The sequence below is a fragment of the Uranotaenia lowii genome, chromosome 2, assembly GCF_029784155.1.
Source record: "Uranotaenia lowii strain MFRU-FL chromosome 2, ASM2978415v1, whole genome shotgun sequence".
Classification (NCBI taxonomy): Eukaryota; Metazoa; Arthropoda; class Insecta; order Diptera; family Culicidae; genus Uranotaenia; species Uranotaenia lowii.
In genome coordinates this window covers 218627081-218649887 of record NC_073692.1, presented here as the reverse complement: position 1 = coordinate 218649887, position 22807 = coordinate 218627081, and the positions used below count along the sequence as shown (strand labels likewise).

Below are 22807 nucleotides of genomic sequence, written 5' to 3'. Positions count from 1 at the left end.
ATTATACACTTAGGCAAACATATTCTCATCATTAGATTTGAGCCAAACATTCGAAATATTAAAAGTGTCCGTCTTACCCGACTTTCCCCTAAACAAAATGGTATGAGAATCTTTCTTAAATTCTTGCAGCATATTATACGATAATTTTGCACTTACAGCTATCATACGTGTTTTGTGTACCAAATTTTATGGTCGTCTCTTGCAATTGATTTAGTTTATCTTATATTTTCGGTTATTTTAGAAGATTGCAAAACATTTCTGCAGTGCTGGATTTAGCCTTCGAAGGCCAGGTACAATTGCTTTTGATATTCTAAGGAACTTCAATACTAATGATTTGAAATTATTAACCAGCTCAGCAACTTCAAACTAACTAATATTTTCAAATAATACTGTGAAACATTCAAGAATAAATTAGCATTTATTTTTTAAAAAATAGAATTCTGAAAATAAAAACAAATTTCGAATAAATGAAGCCAATGCACAATGGGGAAAAAAGTGTATAAACAGTGAAAAATGTTCAATATCTTCCCTCCAAATATATGAAAATACACTTACCTTTAGTGAAAGTGTCCAGAAAATCGATTGGATTCTTCTTTATTTTTAAAACAATCCCAAAAACACTGATTTAAACTAGAAAGTGTTGAACAGAAATAGTGATTTTTTTTCCGAGGAATCAAATGAAGGCTGTTTGAGCTACCACACGAATAATAAACTGGAGTTTTGGCTGTTTTTTTTCAGAATTTTTCAGAAATATGCATGTTCGAATTTGAAAATTTAAAATCAAATGAAACTTATTTTGTGCAATTTTCTCCGAAGAAGCGAATGAAGGCTGTTTGAGCCACCACACGCTTCGGAAAATGGAGTTATGGCTTAAATATTCGAAAAATGTAGGAGAATTGAGAGTAAAAACAGACTTATCTCCATTTTTCGATGCGTAAGGTGGCTCAAACAACCTTCGTTCGATTCTTCGAAAAAATCACCTTAATCAAGGTGAGTCTCATTTCATTCAAAATTGTCTAGACCAAATCAGTGTTTTTCGTTTTTTTTACATAATATAGGGGAGATAAGGGGATATACCTCCGTTTGTAAGTGCGGCGTCTGAAACTACGTTCAATCGATTTTCCAGACATTTTCACAATAAGACAGTAAATTTTCATAGATATGTTTCGTGTACAGGGAAGAAGATATTGATTTTTTCACAGTTTATACAGTTTTATCACCATTGATTGGAAGCGACTTTAACACTCCTGACTGAAACGGGTATATCTCTATTGTTTCTCAACCGATTTGTACATAATTCATAGTTTGAGAAACCACGTAATATGATTCTCAGGTTGTATTCTGCTACTACATTTCAATTTTCCGCTATTCAATGTCTAAGAAAAAAAATCCGAACACATTCATTTGATGTCCAGAAAGCTGAAGTTAGATGCTATACGTTGCACGCAAGGATATTTTTGGTTTTTATAATTTTTTTAGGATCATAACATCAAAAAATGTAAAAAAGTTGTTATAAAACCGTACTTTTCAATTAATGAACCGTCAAAATTGTTAAGGTCAAACCAGATAAATTTTGAAAACTGGTTTGGAATTTCAAATCTTGAGATTTTCAAAATAAAAAATACGGAATTTTTGACGAATTTTCAGATGTAGCTGTTTTTCGAACTTTTTATCAATTTGCAATTTCTCAGATTTTCTAACACCTTAATTCAAACTTGCATTGGATTTTGATTATATTAACGGAAGAATTTCGCAATTGAATTATATCTACCAGAAAGGAAATTTCATACCGATTCTAGTGATGTAATTAAATTAACGTTGCAGTACTAAAATGCATCTCTTTAAAAGGATTTTTCTAAAAAATATGATATGAATAAAAATAAGATATGAAACAATGCTGTTAAAATGTCATAACACTTTTTTTTAGTAAGGGTCCAACTAAACTAAATTGAACACTAGTTAAATCACTTAAGTTTCATATATCTTAACATGAGATGAAATGTATGATGCGAATGAACAAGAATGAGTAACAGAAAATCCGTAAAAAATCCTTCAAGGTTTCACATATGAGCTACAAAAGATTCAGATTCCTATGTCTAAAAAATTCTGAAGCCACTCGATCAGGTTTTGTTGAAGTACGACTATTTGTAATGTTTCAAAAACAAATTTGTAGCGGATATGAATTTTCTTAAAATAAAACCAACGGGTTTTTTTTTAGATATTTATTTAAAGTTGCAAGGCTTTTGAAGCTTTGAAATTTGAAATCGGGAGTGAAGATTTGGTTAAGAAAATTTAAAAAAAAAAATTCAATGCATACAAGAAACCCAGATTTTAAGAAGGCTGAGACTCTGATACAGTTAAAAATAAATTAAAAACGAATTCATCGCGGAAATATAGAAATGTGCTTCAAATTTGAAAAGATTTCTTCGTATATGGCTTTTTGGTTTGGGGACATGGTATAAATAGAAGTTTCATTTCTCATTTTACTATATACAAAACAAGGTGTCATAATATGTCATCATAGATTAGTTAGTTGTAACACACACACACAGGGTTAAGCCAGTAGTCTATAAAGAAACACATTGAAGGTTTCCGAAAGAAGGTTGAAAAATCGAATGACAAGCAATTGAAAAGTCAGGTTCTTAAAAAAATGCTCTTGAATATTCAATTAAACAAAATAAATCGTTGAAAATTCTGAAAAAAAAATTGAAAAAAATCATTTTAAAAATATTTAATAAAATTGCAAATCAAATTTCTTTGTTCAAAATTCAAATCAATAAAGATTTAGGATAAAATTTAAAAAAAAAAGTATAATTCTGAGTCCAAAATAAAAACATTTTTTTTAAAATAATGATTTGATAATGCAACAGGTACTTGAAAAAAAAAGAACTAAAAATCAAAATCGATTTTATATTTTATGATGAAAAATTATGCCCAAGAATTCAAAATGTGTAGCTGTAAAAGTTTACTGTGCTTATTATTTCAAAATTATTTATTATTGAACCCGTATCATACTTATAAATTTTAGTGAAGATGGCTATACTCAATAAAATTTCTTAAAAAAATCTCAAGATTAAATCAAGCAATAAAATTGTAATGAAAATTTGAAATATAAAATCGGAACATGGTTCATTTTATTCACGTTCAGAATATTAACCAGTTCTGTCTTTCCGATCAGTTTCTAAATTTCAATTTGTGTTGTGTTCCATTAAATTGATTTTAACTTAATTTATTTAAACGGGGTTTTAATTTTAATGACCTCCACATGATAATGTGTTTTTTAGATTCGATAGCTTTCATATAAAATTCTCGAAATGAACGTAACATATTTCGATGAATATACATATAAGGATATGAGAAAGAACATTACTTAAAAACGTAAAGACATTAAAAAAATGCTTTAAAGAATAATGCCAACAACACAGTGAAGCAAATTGCGTGATGCAAAAATGGATCATTTCAAATAAGTTTCACATGTAAAATTCAATTTAAATCCTTTCAATGATCCCTTCCAAAATGTTTGGTTGAAAAATTATTGTATTTTGAATAATTATCCTTTATACGAAATTTTAATTTGGATTCTTAATCTAAATTTTGATTCTAAATTCTGAAACAGAATTCTAAATCTGAATTTCGGATTTCCCAATAAATTTTTGTTTTTTTTTTTGTAAAATCGACTAAAAAGAACGACAGAAAAAGAATTTTTGTCTGTAAGTACATATAAAATTATAACTTTTACAAAAAAAATCCAACACATTTTACAAAAGTTTGAAACAAAAATCTATAACTAAGAAAGATATGCCGTATCAAACCGGACAAAAAATACTACAACTTCTACGGTAAGAATCATTTAGATTCAGTCAACGTAAATTGAATTTTGTAAAAAAAAATTAACTCCCTGATGATGTTTCTATAGGAATCGAAACGTTGGATATGTAAAAGTTGTTTTTACAAAAAATCCGAGTCTAAACACTAAAAAGTCATCCCAAATCGAGAATCTGAGTTCTGAATCTGTATTCTGAATCGAAATTCTGAAACAGAATCTAGACTCGCCCTATTTACTATTGTAGTTAGATTCAAGCTGTCCGTCCAATGATCTGGAGCACTTCCATCAAAATGCAGAACGTGGGTGGAGACGAGGAATACCTATACTGGAATGAAGTCGAGCTTACCTGCAGTGAGAATGCACAAATAGCCGAACCCGCAATGGCGTTGGTGGGCGTTGTGAACACGGCGTAGATCAGCTTGGAATTCCCGTGGCCATACCGACCCTCGACCAGACTGCTCACCGATTCTGTGAATATGTGGAAACAAGAGAAAATGATATTATATTAGTTAGAATCGAGAAGTGTCGGGGTTTTAGGGTGGTCTCGTCGAACGAACGAAACTAGCAGCATAAATTCATATGGGAAACATAAATTGATTAGTGTTTGGGCGGCGCGAAGCATCCGTCGATTTTGCTCATTCTCGCTTCGAGAGGTCGCTACAACTAACTGGGGCGCGATGTGTGGTGCATTTTAAATTTTCTATACCTGTCCGTCCGCATAATGAAGCGATGTTTAATTTAATCTAAAACAGTAGCAGCAGTGCAGTTCGGTTGAAGTGTGCATTTAAATAATTGTTAACGAGAGAGCGCGCGCGGCGATTCCGGGAAAGGATGTCAACAACATTAGATACTGTTATTCGAGTGGAAATGGCTTTGGATGCAAACTGCTGCATACATACACTTTTTGAAGGAGAAATTATTCGGAAAATTTAATTCCTAGAATGTTGTGTTGAGTTATACAATAGCTTCAACAAAATTTCGAAATATTATGAATTGGAATGCTAGATCTTTGCTGGCTAACCAAGATGAAGTCTTGTTATTTTTGAAAACTCAAAACATTCATATTGCTGTCATCACTGAAACTTTTTTAAAGCCAGACAATAACTTGAAAAGCAATGCTTTCTTCAAAATTTTACGATATGATCAACTTGATCGACAAGGTGGGGGTGTAGCTATTGTCATCAATAGTCGTTTCAAATTTAGACTTTTTTCTTCTTTCAATACAAAAGTCTTAGAAACAATTGGAATTGAATTAGAAACTTCTATGGGGAAAATTATAATTATTGCCGCATATTTGCCTTTTCAATGGTGAACAGAAAAATTTTTTGAAGGGAGATTTACAAAAACTTACCAGAAATAAATCTAACTTTTTTATTATTGGTGACTTTAATGCAAGACACCGATTTTGGAATATTATTTCATCAAATTCTAATGGGAATATTTTACTGCTCTTCAGGTTATTATACTGTTGAACATCCTAATGGGCATACTTGTTTTTCTTCAATTAGAAATCCTTCCACAATTTATTTGGTTCTACCGGATTTAGGCGAGCATTATAATCGATTAATTAATTAAAAATTAAATGTATTGTGTTCTCAGCATGCTTAACTTTTTTGTAATTTGCTCGCGTTCTTTTTAATTACTTTGAACTTGTTTGCTGCCAGACATGCTGAGAAATGAAGTGTCCATTACCAGGAAGCTCTTTGAGTTTTTTGGTGTGGGGGAGTGTGGCGGTCCATTCAGAGATAAAAAAAAAAGTTACTCATGCGGACCTCGATTCAGACCACCTTCCAGTAACTTTTTCTTTATCCCAAAGTCCCATTGAAAACCCTTTAAAACCAACATTTAACCTCAAAAAGCTAACTGGGAGCGATATAGGAATTTTATAGAACGTAATTTAGATGTAAACGTTCCACTGAATTCAATAGAAGATATTGATTTGGCTGTAGAAAATTTGACAACTTCAATAGTCAATGCTAAAGCCGCTTTAATACATAAAGTTAAACATCAATTTAATGAACCTTTGATCTATGATGATCTTCAGTTTTTGATACGACTGAAAAACATTCGTCGACGCCAATATCAACGAACTAGAGATCCTTATTTGGATTTTTTTTTATTGCGACCTTCGAAAAGCGATCAAACGTCGCTTAAATTTTGCAAAAGCAGTAGAGGACATAAAACCCTACTCAATGCTATTTTGGAAATTAAATGAAATTCTGAAAACGTCCCAGAAGCCAATTCCTGCTTTGAAAGATGGAGATAAACTTCTTTTAACTAACGCAGAAAACCCTAAAAAATAAGCCCAATAATTTGAATCTGCTCATGATTTTAATTTAATTGTAAGTCCAATTGATGTTAAAATTTCTCTAGAATTTGATAAAATTCTTTTTAAACAAACTGTGTTTGAAAATTCTTGTGAGACAAATATTGATGAACTTAAATTGATTTTCAAAAAAATTAAAAATATGAAAGCTCCGGGGAAGATGGGATTTTTTATATTCTTATTAAAATGCTGCCTGAAAGCACTTTAAATTTTTAGTTAAAATCTTCAATAAATGTTTTCACTTGGCTTATTTTCCCAATAAATGGAGAAATGCCACAATAACTTCAATTTTAAAACCTGGAAAAAGTTCTTCACAGATCCTTCAAGTTATCGACCAATTAGTTTGCTTCCTTCTTTAAGAAAACTATTTGATAGAGTTATTTTGATTAAAATGATGATTCACATCAATCAGAATCCAATTTTCCCTGATGAACAATTTGGTTTTCGTCATGGACATTCTATTACACAGCTACTTTTGAGTAAAACCAATATGATTAACGCTAGCAAATCTGAAAGTTATTCAACTGGTATTGCTCTTCTAGATATTGAAAAAGCTTTTGACAGTGTTTGGCTCAAAGGTTAAGTAAATTAGTTCTTTTTGATTTTCCTATATATCTTTCTAAAATGATTCACAATTATTTGACTAGCCGAACTTTGCAAGTAAACTGTCAACATCCATGCTCTAAAAGGACACCCATTAAAGCTGGTGTCCGTGTCCTTCAGGGCAGTATTTCGTGCTGTTTCCTTAAAAACTTAGCAATTAAACTAACTGATCCTCTTCTAATGCTTTTCAACATGTCGTTAAAACACAAAAAGTACCTAAACTCTGGAAAAAATCTTTTTAAATCCCAATTTTCAAGTCCGAGAAAAAACAGATATACGGAATCATCGAGGAATAGCTATTTTATTTTGCATTCCCAAACTATTTGAACCAATTATAAATGAAAAAGAATATCAACAAGCTATAAATATTATAACGAGCAAATAACATGGTTTCCCTAAAGGACGCTCTACAGCATCAAATATTCTCGAATTTGTTACGTACGTTTTCAATTGCATGAGCAAAGGCTTTCATACCGACTTCAGCAAAGCCTTTGATCGCATCGACATACCACTTTTAATCTTCAAATGAAAAATACTTGGATTTCATCTAAATCTTCTCTCCTGGTAAATATCATACTTAACCGATCGAATACAAATCGTTCGCTTCCAAAACGAGTTATCAAAACCCATAGTTGTAGCCTCTGTTGTGCCTCAAGGGTCTCATTTAGGACATCTTCTTTTCATACTGTTCGTACATTATTTTAATCATACTGCTTTAAGCTCTAGAAATCAAGAATTGAAATGAGAAAACTGGAATTAAAACGTAAAATATAACAATTTAGGAAGCCCCAGTGAAATAATATATCCCATAGTTTCACTATAGTATAAGTTAAGGGGCCCCCTAGGATAAGAATTGTAGATTTTTTCCCAAATTTTTATTGGGTGGGCAAATCAGAAAAACTATTTTTGAAACCTAGAAAAAATTTGGCATTTTGTTTTGAATTGTTTCACACAAAATCCAGCAGAATCCAGTGACTATTTGAAAAAAAAAATCCTTAACAAAGTGACCAACACCAAACACCTCAAGTTTTCATTTTTTATCGAATTAAGTTAACAACGTTCGAATCGTTTTTAAAACTACCTAAAACAAATAGGATAGAGGAATCTAAAGAAAATTAAGATCAATTTAAGTTTTCTATTTGAGCCAGATCATAGTTTGCTTTACTTGTCCAGTCCATCTTACTTTGAAAACCCATTTATTTCCAAATAAATCCAAGAAATCTGGGATACCTACGATAAAAAATTCATTTTCTATTCTTTATTAAATAAAGAAAATATTTTAGGAGTTAAAAACGAATCAATATATGAAATATTTTGTCCACGTTTAAAATTACTATTTTTACAACAGCTAGAATAACGGGGGCTAGAATAATAATAAAACAGAAGAATTTGGAATGCTAACTTTATAAGCATAAGTATTAGTATGAATAATGCAAAACTATTGTAAGCTTTGCGATCCTTATTGAAATTTGCGTAACACTCTACACCCTTTTCCTAGTATGTAATTAATTTTGAAAAACAAAACACTACTGTAGACAACTCGGTACTACTCAATTGATTTTGCATTGCATTGCATTGTGATTTGAAATTCTAAATTAAACTTCTCCAACTAACTCAACCCAAGATTTATACTTTTCTTTCTGATCCACTTTCATTTTAAAATTATCCTCTACTTAAGTAAATAAGCGGAAATCAGCATATTATTTCCTTGCTGAACAATCTCAAATAATTTTGAGCATAAAACTTCTTCCAGAATTATGAGTTTGTGTTTTGAACATTTGACAAAAGTTTCTTTTACTTAATATTAAAATCTCATTTTTTTATACAAAATTGTAAACAATCCGCATTATTTTTTAAATATAAAGCACATTGCTTGAAAACGATTCTTATTGTTTTTTTAAATATATGAAATTCAAATAAAACATTTGGATTTAATTTAGCAATTCCTGCTTTGTTTTTGATTGAAACTTTGTTTCTCAATTTTGAATAAGAAATCCATTTGATATCTGTATCTATATTGATTTGAAAATATTCAGAGGGGCCCTCCGGGAAAAATTGCCCCGGGCCCCTGATGGCTTAATCTGGCCCTGGGACTATGCCAAACATCAACCGACTATTCAAATGATGTATAAATAAATGCACAAAGTGAAGGTATAGATGTAACAATAAAAAAAACACAACTTAAAAATGCATTTAGAAGCCGTTTCATACTACAACAAAATAATAATTTACATTAGTTTTAAATAGTTTTAAGAATTGTAGCGCAGACACCAGATACACAGACTGACCACTGAAAGCTGATTTTGGCGCTTGTTCCGCAGCGCTATCTACGGGTTATCGTGAAACTAACGGCCACATTAATAAAAGGAAAAATCTTGATATATCACACACACACATTTGCATTGTAATATTTGTTTTTTTTTACATCTAGCGATGAACACGGTCGTTTTTGAATACCTACTTTTGATAGAAAAAAATAACGTTATATTTCTAAAACCCCTAAAAAATCGTTTTTGAATTGGAGCGCATTAACCAAATGTGGTTAGAATTCAACCATAAAGCTTATGAAAAATACATCAATTTAGACAGAAATGAAAATTGAATGAAAACTTGAGATTTCCTGCTCCACTTCCTTATTGCGTTGTGGTTGAAAAATAACCATTTTATGACATCTTTGGCTTCATTTGTGAAGATCACAACTGCAAGATTTTGTTAACCCCGAAACCTCCGTCAAGGGTAAGTTAAAGTTTCCCGAGTAGAAAAATATTGTGACAACCCAATTATTTGAAAATAGTTATAAAACGATCTAGGACTTGTTGAGAAAACGACAAATGACTTAGTAAAAACATTCCACTGATTGTATATTGCAAAACTACAGTATATATTGAATGTGGCTATAAATTATATTACTGTTTAGAACTGTTAAATCAGTTGAATGGACAAGATTCTTACAAATTTTGTTAAACAATCTGTTTCAGTTAGAGTTTCTCAAAACCCTTCACCTAGCCGAATTGCCGCATTCATAGAGGTTTACAAAACTGAATAAAACAAAAGTAGAGGTAATATTTACAAAATTTGTAAAGCAATGTTTTGTTAACAGAGACTCTTAACGAAAATCGCAACAACGAATTATACCGTTAAGTCACCATCTACAACAAAAACAGGTGTCAGATTTTTATTTACTTTTTCTCCAATAAGTCCTAAAATTTTCCTTTCTATGAAAAATTTAGTTACATTCGAGAAATGTTTTCTTTTCAAAATATCTAACTAAACTTGGATATCAAACTAGCCCTTTTACCACCGATTGGAAGAGGCAGTTGTGGAAAGAATATTTTGGGCTTCGAGATGATGCATGCATTTCCCTGCAAATTTAGTACAATTTCTAACAAAGTGCGTTGACATAATGATGATTGCTGACAAACACTCTCAATCATCCGACTTTGTTTAGTAGAATAGCTTTGCTTTTCCTGTTCTATTGTTAAGTTATTTTTTCATTATTATTTTTTCGGTTAAATTTCGAACCATTTTTTGAATATCGCACGTGTAATTGATTTTATCCATGGGTAAAATAAAAGAAACGTGAATTCTTCACATCAAAATCAAAACATTAAATGAATTCACTCACACAGACATACGATATTTGACATTCTATAAAACGGCAAGAAAATAAAAATGACTTTCGTTTGCATCAAGATAGTACTGTTTTTTTACCATTCAAAATTCGTTTCGGTGGTGCGGAAAAGCTTTGAAATCGATATATAAGTTTAGTTACAGCGAAATTATTTCTTATTTACTGGGCAGCGGTTAAGGAACATTAATACGACCATTATTCAAAATTATAGTTTTTTGAAGAATGGATTGGACTTTCGAAATATGGTTTTAACAAAACTTTGAATCAAAGAATTTGGTTGAATGTCAAAGGTGAAAAAATTTCGGAAGCAAAGAGAAATGGATTTGAAACATACCTTTTTAAATATTCCATATTCAGTGCAGATTTTCAACAATTTTTTTTTGAATAAAAGATTTTTAAGTTGGCATTTCTCACACGCTCTTGCTCTCGTGTACGGATTAAGATGGGGACAAAAGTCTAAAAACAAGGTCCTTTTAAGGTTAATTTTCCAGTCCAATCCAGAATTATCCCAAAATCTAGCGTGAGCTTTCATTACGTCGTATGAAATGTAAACAAACAGTTTCATTACGAAAAAAAAAAACAAAAACTGACATAAACTAGTCGCAATTTCTTTCTATTTAGAATATTTGTAGCCTGGACAACATATTCTATATGTGAAATACAAATTTTAAAGTTGTTTTGTTAACTTTTGCAGCAATTTTCTGTGAATTTTCAAGATGTTTCATACGATGTAATGAAAGCTCACGCGAGATGGTCATTACAGTTGTTTTTTGACATTTCTCACGCACATTTGAGTCGGGAAAAATACCCGGTCGACAAACACTTCACTCCTCAAACCTATCTAGGTACGAGCCAAGAAACAGTTAAAATAAATTAGAATTCAAGTTTTTTAAGGAGTTATTTGTAGTTTGTCTTTTTGGTAGCAGTCAACTTTTCAGATTAAGACGAACAATTCCGAACTCAATGAATTATTTATAACAGACATTATAATTTTCATACTGTTACTCAGCCGGATTAATTAGTTTTGAAATCAAAACTGAATCTCAAAAATAATTGGCTCTGAACTAAGGACCGCTATAACGTTGCGTTTGTATTTTTTTTCATCTCAATCGATCAACAGTCATTGTTTGTATAACATTCATCTCTTATTATGATACAGTGAATTACAGTAAACAATTAACATTGAAGAAAAAAACGATAATGAAAATATTTGAGATAGAATTTCAAATACTAATAGGTGATTCAATCAAGAAGATTTCATTTGGCTTAAGTGTAATTTTTTTTCTTGCTGAAGCACAGTAGTTTCACGATGCCCCGACAGATGGCGTATGATTCTGGGCGACTTGTAGTTGTATGGATTCAAGCGCCTCTGATCAGTTTGGGTATCTGGTGTCTGCGATTGTAGTCTACGAAGATTGACTTAAATAAATATTCAGTAGTGTACTTGAGCCAATTTATACCATATTTTTACTTCTGATTTTACTGATGTACCAGAAGGAAAAGGTAGAAGATTATTTGCTTACAATACTTTGCTTTCAGCAAAAGTTCGAAGTTTACGGTTGGTATGCAGTAGGTTGCAACAGAATTGAAATACCTTTTTGAATTTCTTGAAACATGGAAAATTTATCCTAACGCTTCTTAAACTCAACTTATTTTATTGAGGGTTTTACGACGGGTCGAGCCAAAGTCAGCCTTAGAGCACCTGCAACGGTTCAGGCGTAAATATTGGTTTTAAGTATACCAGTTTTAGCACAATTTGAAATTTTAGAATCGGCTAAAACACCCACTCCCCACCGGTGTAGGAGCAAATTTAAAACGGAAACACTTTCATTGCAGACACTCAATAATTGAGAAGAAAAAACCCATTTTATTGGAAGAATTGCATAAGTTTTGAGTTTCACGGTTGATTGTCTTAAAATTAATTCTACGAATATTCTTTTTGACAGAACAATGATTTCAACTATTCTACCAGGATTTCATTAATTTAATAGCAAAAATGACTACACAACGAGGAAAAAAGGTCAATTGAAACAATTCTTCAATTAATTCAATCAAATTGCTTTGAATCAATGGAATAAGGTTTTGTTAAAATGAAATGAACAAGCAATTTTTTTTTTCAAGTTATTGCTGACATTGATAAAGGAAACGAGAAATGTTTATTTCAAAGTCAAAGGAAATTTTCCTTTGATTTGTCGACATTTTACGTTTGACAAAAACTTGTTTCACTATTTGTAAATTTATGTATGGATACAGAAAAATATGCTGATATTGACGAAAACTCCGAGCAATCCATACGAAACTAAAAATCTCTCAATATCTCAAATAAAACAAAAATTATAGAACATACAATAAACATTTATTTTACCTCATCGAAAAAGTATAAAAGTTTTCTTTTCGTTTTTTTTTTTCAAATTTTTGAACGCTGACTGGATTCACTAATTCGTCGAGCCCAAATGAAAAGCTTTTTATTTAATGACATTAAATCGAAAAAATGTGACATCTATTATTTATACTTGATATGGTTTTTATTAACATCTATTCTCAATGTATGTTACGTATAGGGTGGTTGAAGCGAGAAAAAGAAAGATTCAAATAATATCTCAAAAAGAAATTATTATCACACCCAATGTTACCCAAACATGTGTGAAAGAAATCATTGTTGGCTAAAATTTTCTCACCGTGAACTAAATCGGTCTGTCATATATTTTGAAACCCGGTTCCAAATTTGCATGAATTTGGAACAAAGGCGTATAACTGTTGGGAATTTTGAAATCGATAAGTGTGCTAAAACAGCAATTAACGCCACCGGTGCCAGCCGAAATGTTTTAGCGTGGTCGAAACCGTGTTTTGCATTTACTGTTGGGACGGCCCTTAAACTCGTTCTCTTTTCCAAGCCAACCACAATCGGGTACGTCAACACTATCAGAGGCCTGAGTGGCTAGAGTCGAAGGCCTGTGTGGCCAAGTCAGAAAGTCCAAAGTTGTAAAATAGTTCTAAGTCCATTACACAGTCCACTAAATCGATGTAATGTTTTGTGAATGAGTATATTTTAATTTATCCGGCCACGGAACTTCTGATGCTATCAGGGGCGATCCTGAACATGATCCTTCGAACCGGATCATAAAACCAAATCGATGCATCAGACGGTGTGTACGGTTATTCATCAAAGGAAGAAAAGTCTGACGCTATCGATCCATCCCATCAGGGGCGATCCTGAACAACGTCCATGGAATCAGGAAGTCCCAAACTGTTCACAGCAACGCACGTCGGTTATAAATGTGTCAAAGTAAATTGCTTAGTTCTCTCGAGTACTTTTTACTCAGACAAATTTCATCAATACATATTTGAAAGCTTTTGATTAAGAACCTAAGTGGAGATTAATAAAAAACCGGCAAACATTTTTTGTTTACCGGTAGCACTACGAGCACACACATATCTAGGCAGGATCTCCAAGTGCAATCTGAGCTCCCTTGAAAAGATCTATCCACATACAATTCCAAGGTAGACCGGCTAGCATTTCAACAATGCTAAAATCGCCAATCTTCATCATACTATATATGTGTGCCAGTTTATTTCACGACCGATGACCGTGGACTTAAAAGACAAAGACGCTATCCTCTAAGAGTCTAAGCCAAGAACTACCGGCAACCTGCGACTTTGTTAAATCAGTTTTCCACGGTCACCATGTGAAGAAAAACGTCAACGTACAAAGATTTTGATGCGGTTTTCAACTTCCAAAGATGCTTTCGGAAAGTATACTGTTATCGGACCTACGTATCATTTAACTAATCAATGAATTTTGTTTTGAATAAGTTTAAAAAATATCTTCTCAAATATTTTCCTCCCACCATCTATACCCTCCAAGCTACGAGTAAGCGCTCCAAAGAACATCCTCATACACGAGCAACACCCGCACAACAGCGCCATCACAGCTTTCCGTAGGACTAACAACAAGTTCGCAAGTATGTGCATTGCGTAATCCTCTTAAAACAGAACAAATTTATTCTTGGTTCAGATAAATTAAGATAAACTTGGAGATTTAATGAGATCTTCCCCTGGCACTTCTGCCACCTGCAATTCTTCACTTCACCACACCCAAAGGCACCGGCTATATTATTCGGGTTTGGGGTTTCCGCGTGAAAGTTTGAGCAATTTCCCCAGGTGAAAATGGGTGCTCCCTAGCACATGTGTGTGTATGTCTCGCTTTGAGTATGTATGTGTGTGGGTATTGCTTCATGTTGTTGGGTTCCAGAAAAAGGGAAAAGTTTTTGCGATATGTTCGTCGTTCTTCTGCCAGCCACGTTCTGATGGTTGGCTGTAAATTGCTGTATTGCGACCCTATTCTACAGAGAAAAGTGGATGATATTTTCTTGGCTTTGAAAATTATCTTAACCAAGTGGAGGGAAATTTACCCAGCAAGCAAGGAAGGAAGGAAAGTAGCAGATAACTCATGCGAGGAAACTTGCCTCTTGAGCCACGTTTTTTTCTCGCTCTCCGTTGGGTTCTCGTTTCGAGTCCAATGGATGTGTCTATTCGAGTGAGTGTGGAGATAAGACGAACGAAGCGTGTCATATCCTGGTTTCGTCTCGTCTTGTCTCTTCCTTTTCCTACCCCAAAGTGTATGAATTTAATTTCGAACCGGAAATTTCATCCTGCTCTGAAAATTCTTCCTCGCAAAGACCAACAACCCCCACTTTTCCTAACATTTTTCACATGACAATTTGCAATGTGTTCCAATACTTTATGGCTCGAAAACAGCTTTTAATTAGACTCTTTTCTCCGCATTCAGCCTCTTCTCTACTTGCTGATTTAGTGAAGATGAACTCTCTCCGTGTTCTGCACTTGTCGGTTGTTTGCCAAGCAGGGACAAAGTTTTGGCTTATAACTATCTGGAAAAAGCTTATTTAGCAGCTTTGACTCGACTCGACACACACGAAAACATCACTTCGGTGGCCATTCTGGGCACGTTTCGTATTCCCTCCCAGCAATCTGCCGGGGAAATTAAGAATTAAGACGTTGTCATAACGCAGTACAGATATGGATGGGAATGATTTTTCGCTTGCTCGAGCTTCTTAAGTTTTTAACATTCATTAGCGAAACGTTTTATTTCGAGCTCGCCAGGGAGAGGGTTCATGGCCTAACGAACGAGATAGCTTTGACGTTTTGCTCCTAACGAACGGCTGTCATTAAGCGTTTTTAATCGTATGCAAATTCTAGCCGCTTCGAGTAACACACCCGGAAATGTCTACAGTAATGAAACTAAATTATACGTGATTCGTTAACGAATGTGCTAGCTAAATTTTTTTTTTCGAGGAAAATGTCCTGAAAGAACAATAACAAAACAAATGAAAAATAAATACCATTAAAGTATAACAACATACCCAAGGCAATTTTCTTTTTTCGAAAAACAACCTAAAACAACTCTTTTAGATTTTTTCTCATTTTTAAGTCTTTCATGAATTCCACAGTGGAACAGCATTTTTGTTTGTTAATGATTATGTGTACGGCCTCTAGATTTAGTGGAATGGATTGGAAGGAAAGGAAATTTATCAGTTTTGAGTCACACCATTCTATGACATTTCGTGCACCAAAAATTGAAAATAAAACTGATTTGGTGGACAGATGTTACAGAAAACTAGTTAAATATTCTAATTCAGCACCCACAAATTTGTTCTAACGAGATCTTTCCTAGTAAAATTAAGTTCGTATTAGAAATGAAAGCTTAAGTCGTTAACAACGGTACTGAGAATCGAAATTTCTATCAAATAACAAAAAGATGGTATAAAAGGATAGTTGAAGTCGGTATAAATCGGAAATGATAAAAATTCCGCCATGTTTGCAGATTCTTAAGACAATTTCACTCAATTTAGTATCCCATGAGAAAAGCAGAAAATATTTTTCCTGACAGTTTGTATGCGTCGAGAGCAAAAACTTGCGCTCTCTAGCATAAGGTTGCCAGAATTTTTCCAGCATGTATCCGGGCCGGAAAAACCGGACTATTTTTAAGTGAAAACCTGGCAAAATCCTGGCATTTGATTTTAAAATGGTCGACCAAAATCCTGGCAATATCCGGGCAAATTTAGGCAAAACTCGAAACGAAACGAAATTACTCATCAAAAATCAAGAAAAAAAAGTTATAAATAAATTTTTTTCATCAAAATCTATCAACAGATTTTAAATTATATTTTAGGCTTTCAAAAAACCTTACATGATTTTTTTTATGAAACAAGCTCAGAAAATTTCGTTTTGGACGCATGAATAAAAAAAATTACATCACAATTTGTTTTTTTTAGTGTGATTTGAGAATAAAAATGATAATAAACCCGGGCAAAATCCGGGCTTTTCCAATAAAATCCAGGCAACCGGGCTGGACCGGACTCTTTCCGAATTTTATATTAAATATCCGGGCAAACCCGGATAAAACCGGGCAATCTGGCAACCTTACTCTAGCATTCTTTCACGATGTATGGGTAACATATCAAATAACATCAAATTTGTACAGTTCTTATCGCCTCATCCAGTAATTAAAAGTGTTGTTCTTCAACGTTTTTCAATATTAATTGCCATCATATCTTTTCATTTGTGTCTTCAAATTATACTGTTGGATTCATTTCTCCACGAAAAGTTTCGCAGACTAAATGTTTGGATCAATACTTTTTTTCAATTATCACAAAAGATACTAACAACATTTTTGTAAATACTTTGTTTTAGTAAATTTGATCGAAAAATTGAAAAATATCTGAGGCTTATCAAACACAAAGTTACAAATAATTGTTTAAATGTTAACATTCAATTTTTTCATACCTTTGACAAAATCCACAAATCATCCTACTTATCATGAAAGACATTCGAATATTTTTTGTGGAAATAAATTACTAGAGAAAAACTTTCAAAATGCCTTGCAGTGTTCCCAAATAATAACCAGGTTTCAAAATGTTTAATACACTCCAAGTAACATGATTGGTGTCTCATAGATTTTCTCAGTTTTTCTCGATGCTGTTTTAGACCACAATATCTGTAAGGCAAACAAATTTCATAATGTTAAGTTTATCGTTTACTATTTAAAACTGAATTACGATCAAGTAACTGAAATTTACCATTTAGACTATAAAATATGAAATTTGTATTCATTTTTCTGAAACAATTGAGCACAATGTACAGTGGTTCATGACGGAACTTTACCGTGACAAAATTGATAACGAAGATACTATAAGAGATAGACAAATGGTGTCTTCGGCAAAAATGCTCATCAAACCATATGCTTTAATACTCTAAAATTAAATTCTAGGGTGTGTCATTTTTGCATGATTTGCACATAAAAACTTTTTCCAGTGAACAGATAGAGCCGAACTGTCTTCTACAAAGTTTTAGCCAACGGTCTTTGAGGCAACTTTAGCGAAGACATTACCTACATATGACGTTTTGTAAGCGAGTTATGATTTTCTTTAAATATTAAAATGTAAGAGTGTGTCGAAAAAAACAGATTTCTGGCTCTAACTTTTGTGAATGAACTCATACAATAAACATGTCTTCAAAGCATTTGTATGAAATGCAAATTCGTACATTTTTCTCTCAGATCGCAAACCTGCATCTAGAGGCGTTCGTTAGTTAGAAGACATTTTTAAGCAAAAATTTGTACTTTTTAAGTTGTCATATCTCGGATTACTGCAAACTAAAAAAATATTTTATGATGGCATTATTTAGTTCAAATATCAAATATTCGATTGTAAAATTTTGGGGGATAGGTAAGTTTTTAAATTCGAGAAAAATATTCCAAAGCTTGCTAATTTTCAATACAAATTTACACATTTGAAAACCCTGTGAAATTTGATAGCAATCGTTGACTTCGTACCGTACAGTCGAGTTTTACAATCGCTCTTCAATTTTTTGTTGTTGTGATAAAAAGTGATAAGTTTTGATACGCGTCGTGTTCCCGATTCAACACATCCGGTCTTCTGTACCGCCAGGACATCAAGGAAAACGACAATCGGTAGCCCGATTCCTCCGGATTCTGTATGCCGAGACCGGCTACCATCTCAAGACGATCATCGAATTGAAGACATTTTGCGATTCAAATCCGTGCTGAGCGTTTGCAAAATACGGAACCAATCCTGCCATCACACGGAAGGAGCCCGGGTGGTGGACGGCCCCTGTCGAATTGCTGCACAAATCGAGACAGTTACGAAAATCTCACATCCATGTTTGTTTTTTCATCGCCATCGCAACCGAGGCCGCCGTCCTAGCTGCCAAGAGCCAAGGCCAACTTAGCCTTCCTTCTCCAATCAACAAAGGAAAACCACGTGATTCGGACCGTTGCTGGACACTGGACCAAATTAAGTTGTTATTGTTGCTTTTTATAAATTACTTAATAGTTTTAACATTTTCATTCTCTTTTCACATTTTCTTTTGACTATATTTTTCTCTTTGACTTTTTTCGATTATTGTGTGATTCGTTTTTATTTAAGCACGATAGACGTTTACGTCTCCGTGCATAAATATGATCGAAGGCGGGGGGTTAAACTCAGTATCTGGAGATGATTCGGATACTATCGGCGAAGATGAGGAGCAACTGGAGGCCTTGGATCAACCTGGTCCTTCAGGTGCTAATTCATTTTCGGCAGATGGTGTTTCAAAATCATCTACAGCTGCTAGTTTGACTTCTCGACTCAGAGTGTATCCCGAAGACTCATCTATTTCTGGTCCTTGGGTGGTTTTCCTCCGGCCTAAACCAAATGGAAAACCACTTAGAGTTGTTCAGATCACAAAAGATCTGGCCAGGTGGACCTCAGTTACCAATATAACCAGAGTACGGCCAAATAAATTGCGAGTTGTCGTTGCTAACCAGAAAACCGCAAACGAAATTGTTTCCAGCCAGTTTTTCACCAGAGAATATTCCGTATTCATTCCCTCAAGAAAGGTTGAAATAGAAGGAGTGATCACTGAAATGAGCCTGGAGGAGGAATACGTTAAATCCAACGGTGTTGGCAAATTCAAGAACCTTGATTCGACTTCGGTCAAAATCCTGGATTGCCGCCAACTTGTAAGTGCCACCACCGTAGATGGAATTAAAAAGTATTCTCCTTCAGCCTCATTTCGGGTGACTTTCGCTGGTACCGCGCTCCCTCATTATGTTTTAATTGACGGGATGCTAAGGTTACCTGTGCGACTATTTGTTCCTCGTCCTATGGAGTGCAAAAAATGTATCAAATTAGGACACACCGCTTCTCATTGCTCCAACAAACCACGTTGCCCTCGCTGCGGAGAGAATCATGTGGAAGATGCGTGCTCGGCAATAGAACAGAAATGTGTCTATTGCGGGGGCTCACCACATGATATCTCTTCCTGCGAGGCTTTTAAGAACTGCTGGAACAAGCAGAAACGGTCTCTGAAAGAGCGTTCGAAACGTTCATTTGCAGAAATTTTGAAAAGCACTTCTCCTGCTTCTCCGTCAAACAACTTATTTTCAGCATTGTCAGTTGACAATTTAGATTCAGATACTACTGATGAAGACCAACCATTTTTGATTGTTGGGAATTCTCGTAAGCGCGCCAGAGTGACTTCTCCCAAAATTCCAAAAAAAATCCCCTTAGTTAAATCTCCATTCATCCTTAGGAAAAAACCGGAGACGGTCATAAAAGAAAAACCAACTCCACCAGGTTTTCGTATAAATTTTTCGCCCTCAAACAACCCAGCAGTTGCGAGTACATCAAAAATCCCTCAAATAAATGCGGATGCACCAAAATCATCAACTCAGACGGGATTTTTCAAATTTTCTGACATTGTGAATAGTATATTTTCATTCTTTAAACTATCTGACTCCGTTAGAAGCATTGTTAATGCAATGCTTCCCATAGTAAAGACACTTTTTCAGCAATTGATGCAAACTTGGCCCCTCCTTTCAGCGTTTATCTCTCTTGATGGCTAATTTAGTCCGAGAGGTCGGAGATATCACTGTTTTACAGTGGAATTGTCGTAGTCTTATTCCTAAATTGGATTCGTTCAATTTTCTACTTCACGAAACTAATTGCGATATTTTTGCGTTGTCCGAAACTTGGCTTTCTTCTCAATCTAACATCTCATTCCACGATTTTAACATTATACGTTTGGATCGCCACGATTCTTATGGAGGGGTGCTTTTAGGGATCAATAAGCGCCACTCTTTTTATAGAATTGACCTTCCTCTATCAGGAGGAATTGAAGCTGTTGCATGTCATACAACTATAAGAGGTAAGGACTTATGCATCGTCAGTTTGTACTGGCCTAATAGAGTTGCAGTGGATCGAAATCACCTAGAGGACCTGTGCTCAGTGCTTCCTGAGCCAAGGTTGATCCTGGGTGACTTCAATTCACATGGAACTGTCTGGGGAGAACAAACTGATGATAGTCGTTCTTCTCTTATCTATGACATTTGCGACAGTTTTGATTTAACAATCTTGAACACGGGTGAAAAAACACGAGTACCTAAACCTCCTGCAAGACAAAGTGCAATTGACCTCTCACTCTGCTCAAATTCACTATCATTGGATTGCCAGTGGAAGGTTATCCTTGATCCCAATGGTAGTGATCATCTGCCTATCAAAATTATAATCACAAATGGAGTCAACACTTCAAATTATACGAATATGACATATGACCTTACAAGAAACATCGACTGGAAAAAATATGCGGACTCGATTGTATCAGCCATCGGCTCTGATGATGGCCTACCTCCATTGGAAGAATATAAATTTCTTGCTCGTTTGATTTATGATTGTGCGATTTGCGCTCAAACGAAACCCATGCCTACTTCATCTCTTCGTCGAAGAATTCCAAATGCATGGTGGGACAACCAGTGTTCCGAGCTTTATAAGAACAAATCTAACGCATTTAGAACTTTTAGGAAAAATGGGACCCTTGACAATTTCCAGTCCTATTTATCTCTTGAGAATCAATTCAAAAAATTGATCAAAGGTAAAAAACAGGCTTATTGGCGTAATTTTGTTGGAGGTTTGTCAAGGGAAACGTCCATTGGCACTCTGTGGAAAGTTGCCCGAAGAATGCGCAATCGAGGATCTGCAATAAATGAAAGTGAAGAACATTCACATAGGTGGATCTACAACTTTGCACGGAAAATCTGTCCCGACTTCTCACCTGTGCAAAAAATCATTCGTAATGTGCCAGCAGATAGGTGCAGTTTAGATTCAAACTTTTCGATGGTGGAATTCTCACTTGCTCTTCTCTCTTGCAACAATTCGGCTCCGGGAGTTGATAAAATTAAGTTTAACTTGTTGAAAAACCTTCCGGATGCCGCAAAATTTCGCTTGTTAAATTTATTCAATCAATTCTTGTAGCACAACATTGTTCCAGAAGAGTGGAGACAAGTGAGAGTCATTGCTATCCAAAAGCCCGGAAAACCAGCGTCTGACCCCAACTCTTACCGTCCAATAGCGATGTTGTCTTGTATACGCAAATTGATGGAGAAAATGATATTGTTTCGTTTGGATAAATGGGTAGAAACAAATGGTCTCCTTTCAGATACTCAATTTGGGTTTCGAAGGGGCAAAGGGACAAACGATTGTCTTGCTTTGCTGTCTTCAGAGATACAAATGGCGTACGCAAAACGTGAGCAAATGGCTTCAGTGTTTCTAGACATAAAGGGAGCTTTTGATGCAGTCTCAATAGAGGTTTTGTCAGACAAGTTACACTCCCGAGGTCTGCCTCCTCTATTGAACAACATCTTATACAGCCTGCTTTGTGAGAAACATTTGAACTTTGCTCACGGAGATATTGCAGTTAGAAGAACCTCTTACATGGGCCTCCCGCAGGGTTCATGTTTGAGTCCACTTTTGTACAACTTTTACGTAAGCGACATCGACAGTTGTCTCTCTGAAGGCTGCTCTCTAAGACAACTTGCAGATGACAGCGTGGTGTCTGTCACAGGATCTACTGAGTCTCATCTGCACAGACCTTTACAAGATACTTTAGACAGATTGTCTTCCTGGGCTTTGGGGCTTGGGATTGAGTTTTCCCCACAGAAAACGGAGATGGTCGTTTTCTCTAAAAAACATAGACCTGCTCAACCTAAGCTTCAACTTCTAGGCAGAACGATCACTCAATCGAGATGTTTTAAGTATCTTGGGGTTTGGTTTGATTCCAAATGTACCTGGAGAGCCCATATTGAGTATCTGAAAGGAAAATGCCAACAAAGGATTAATTTTCTCCGATCAATCACTGGCACCTGGTGGGGAGCCCATCCAGAAGATGTTATAAAATTGTATCGAACTACTATTCTCTCAGTGATGGAATATGGTAGCTTCTGTTTCCAGTCAGCTGCCAAAACTCACCTCATCAAACTCGAGCGAATCCAGTACCGTTCTCTTCGCATAGCTTTGGGCTGTATGCCCTCAACGCACAATATGAGTCTTGAAGTATTGGCAGGAAT

At 34.5% G+C, this 22807-nt stretch overlaps 1 protein-coding gene across 1 annotated transcript in view; it reads right to left on the bottom strand.

The window, feature by feature from the left end:
• The window catches only part of LOC129743682 (semaphorin-1A), an 832298-nt gene that overhangs the window by 91999 nt on the left and 717492 nt on the right, over positions 1-22807 (bottom strand). The window contains exon 9 of the mRNA XM_055735770.1: positions 4173-4294. Within this exon, the coding sequence (XP_055591745.1) occupies positions 4173-4294 (122 nt within the window). The remainder of the gene's footprint in view (positions 1-4172; positions 4295-22807) is intronic.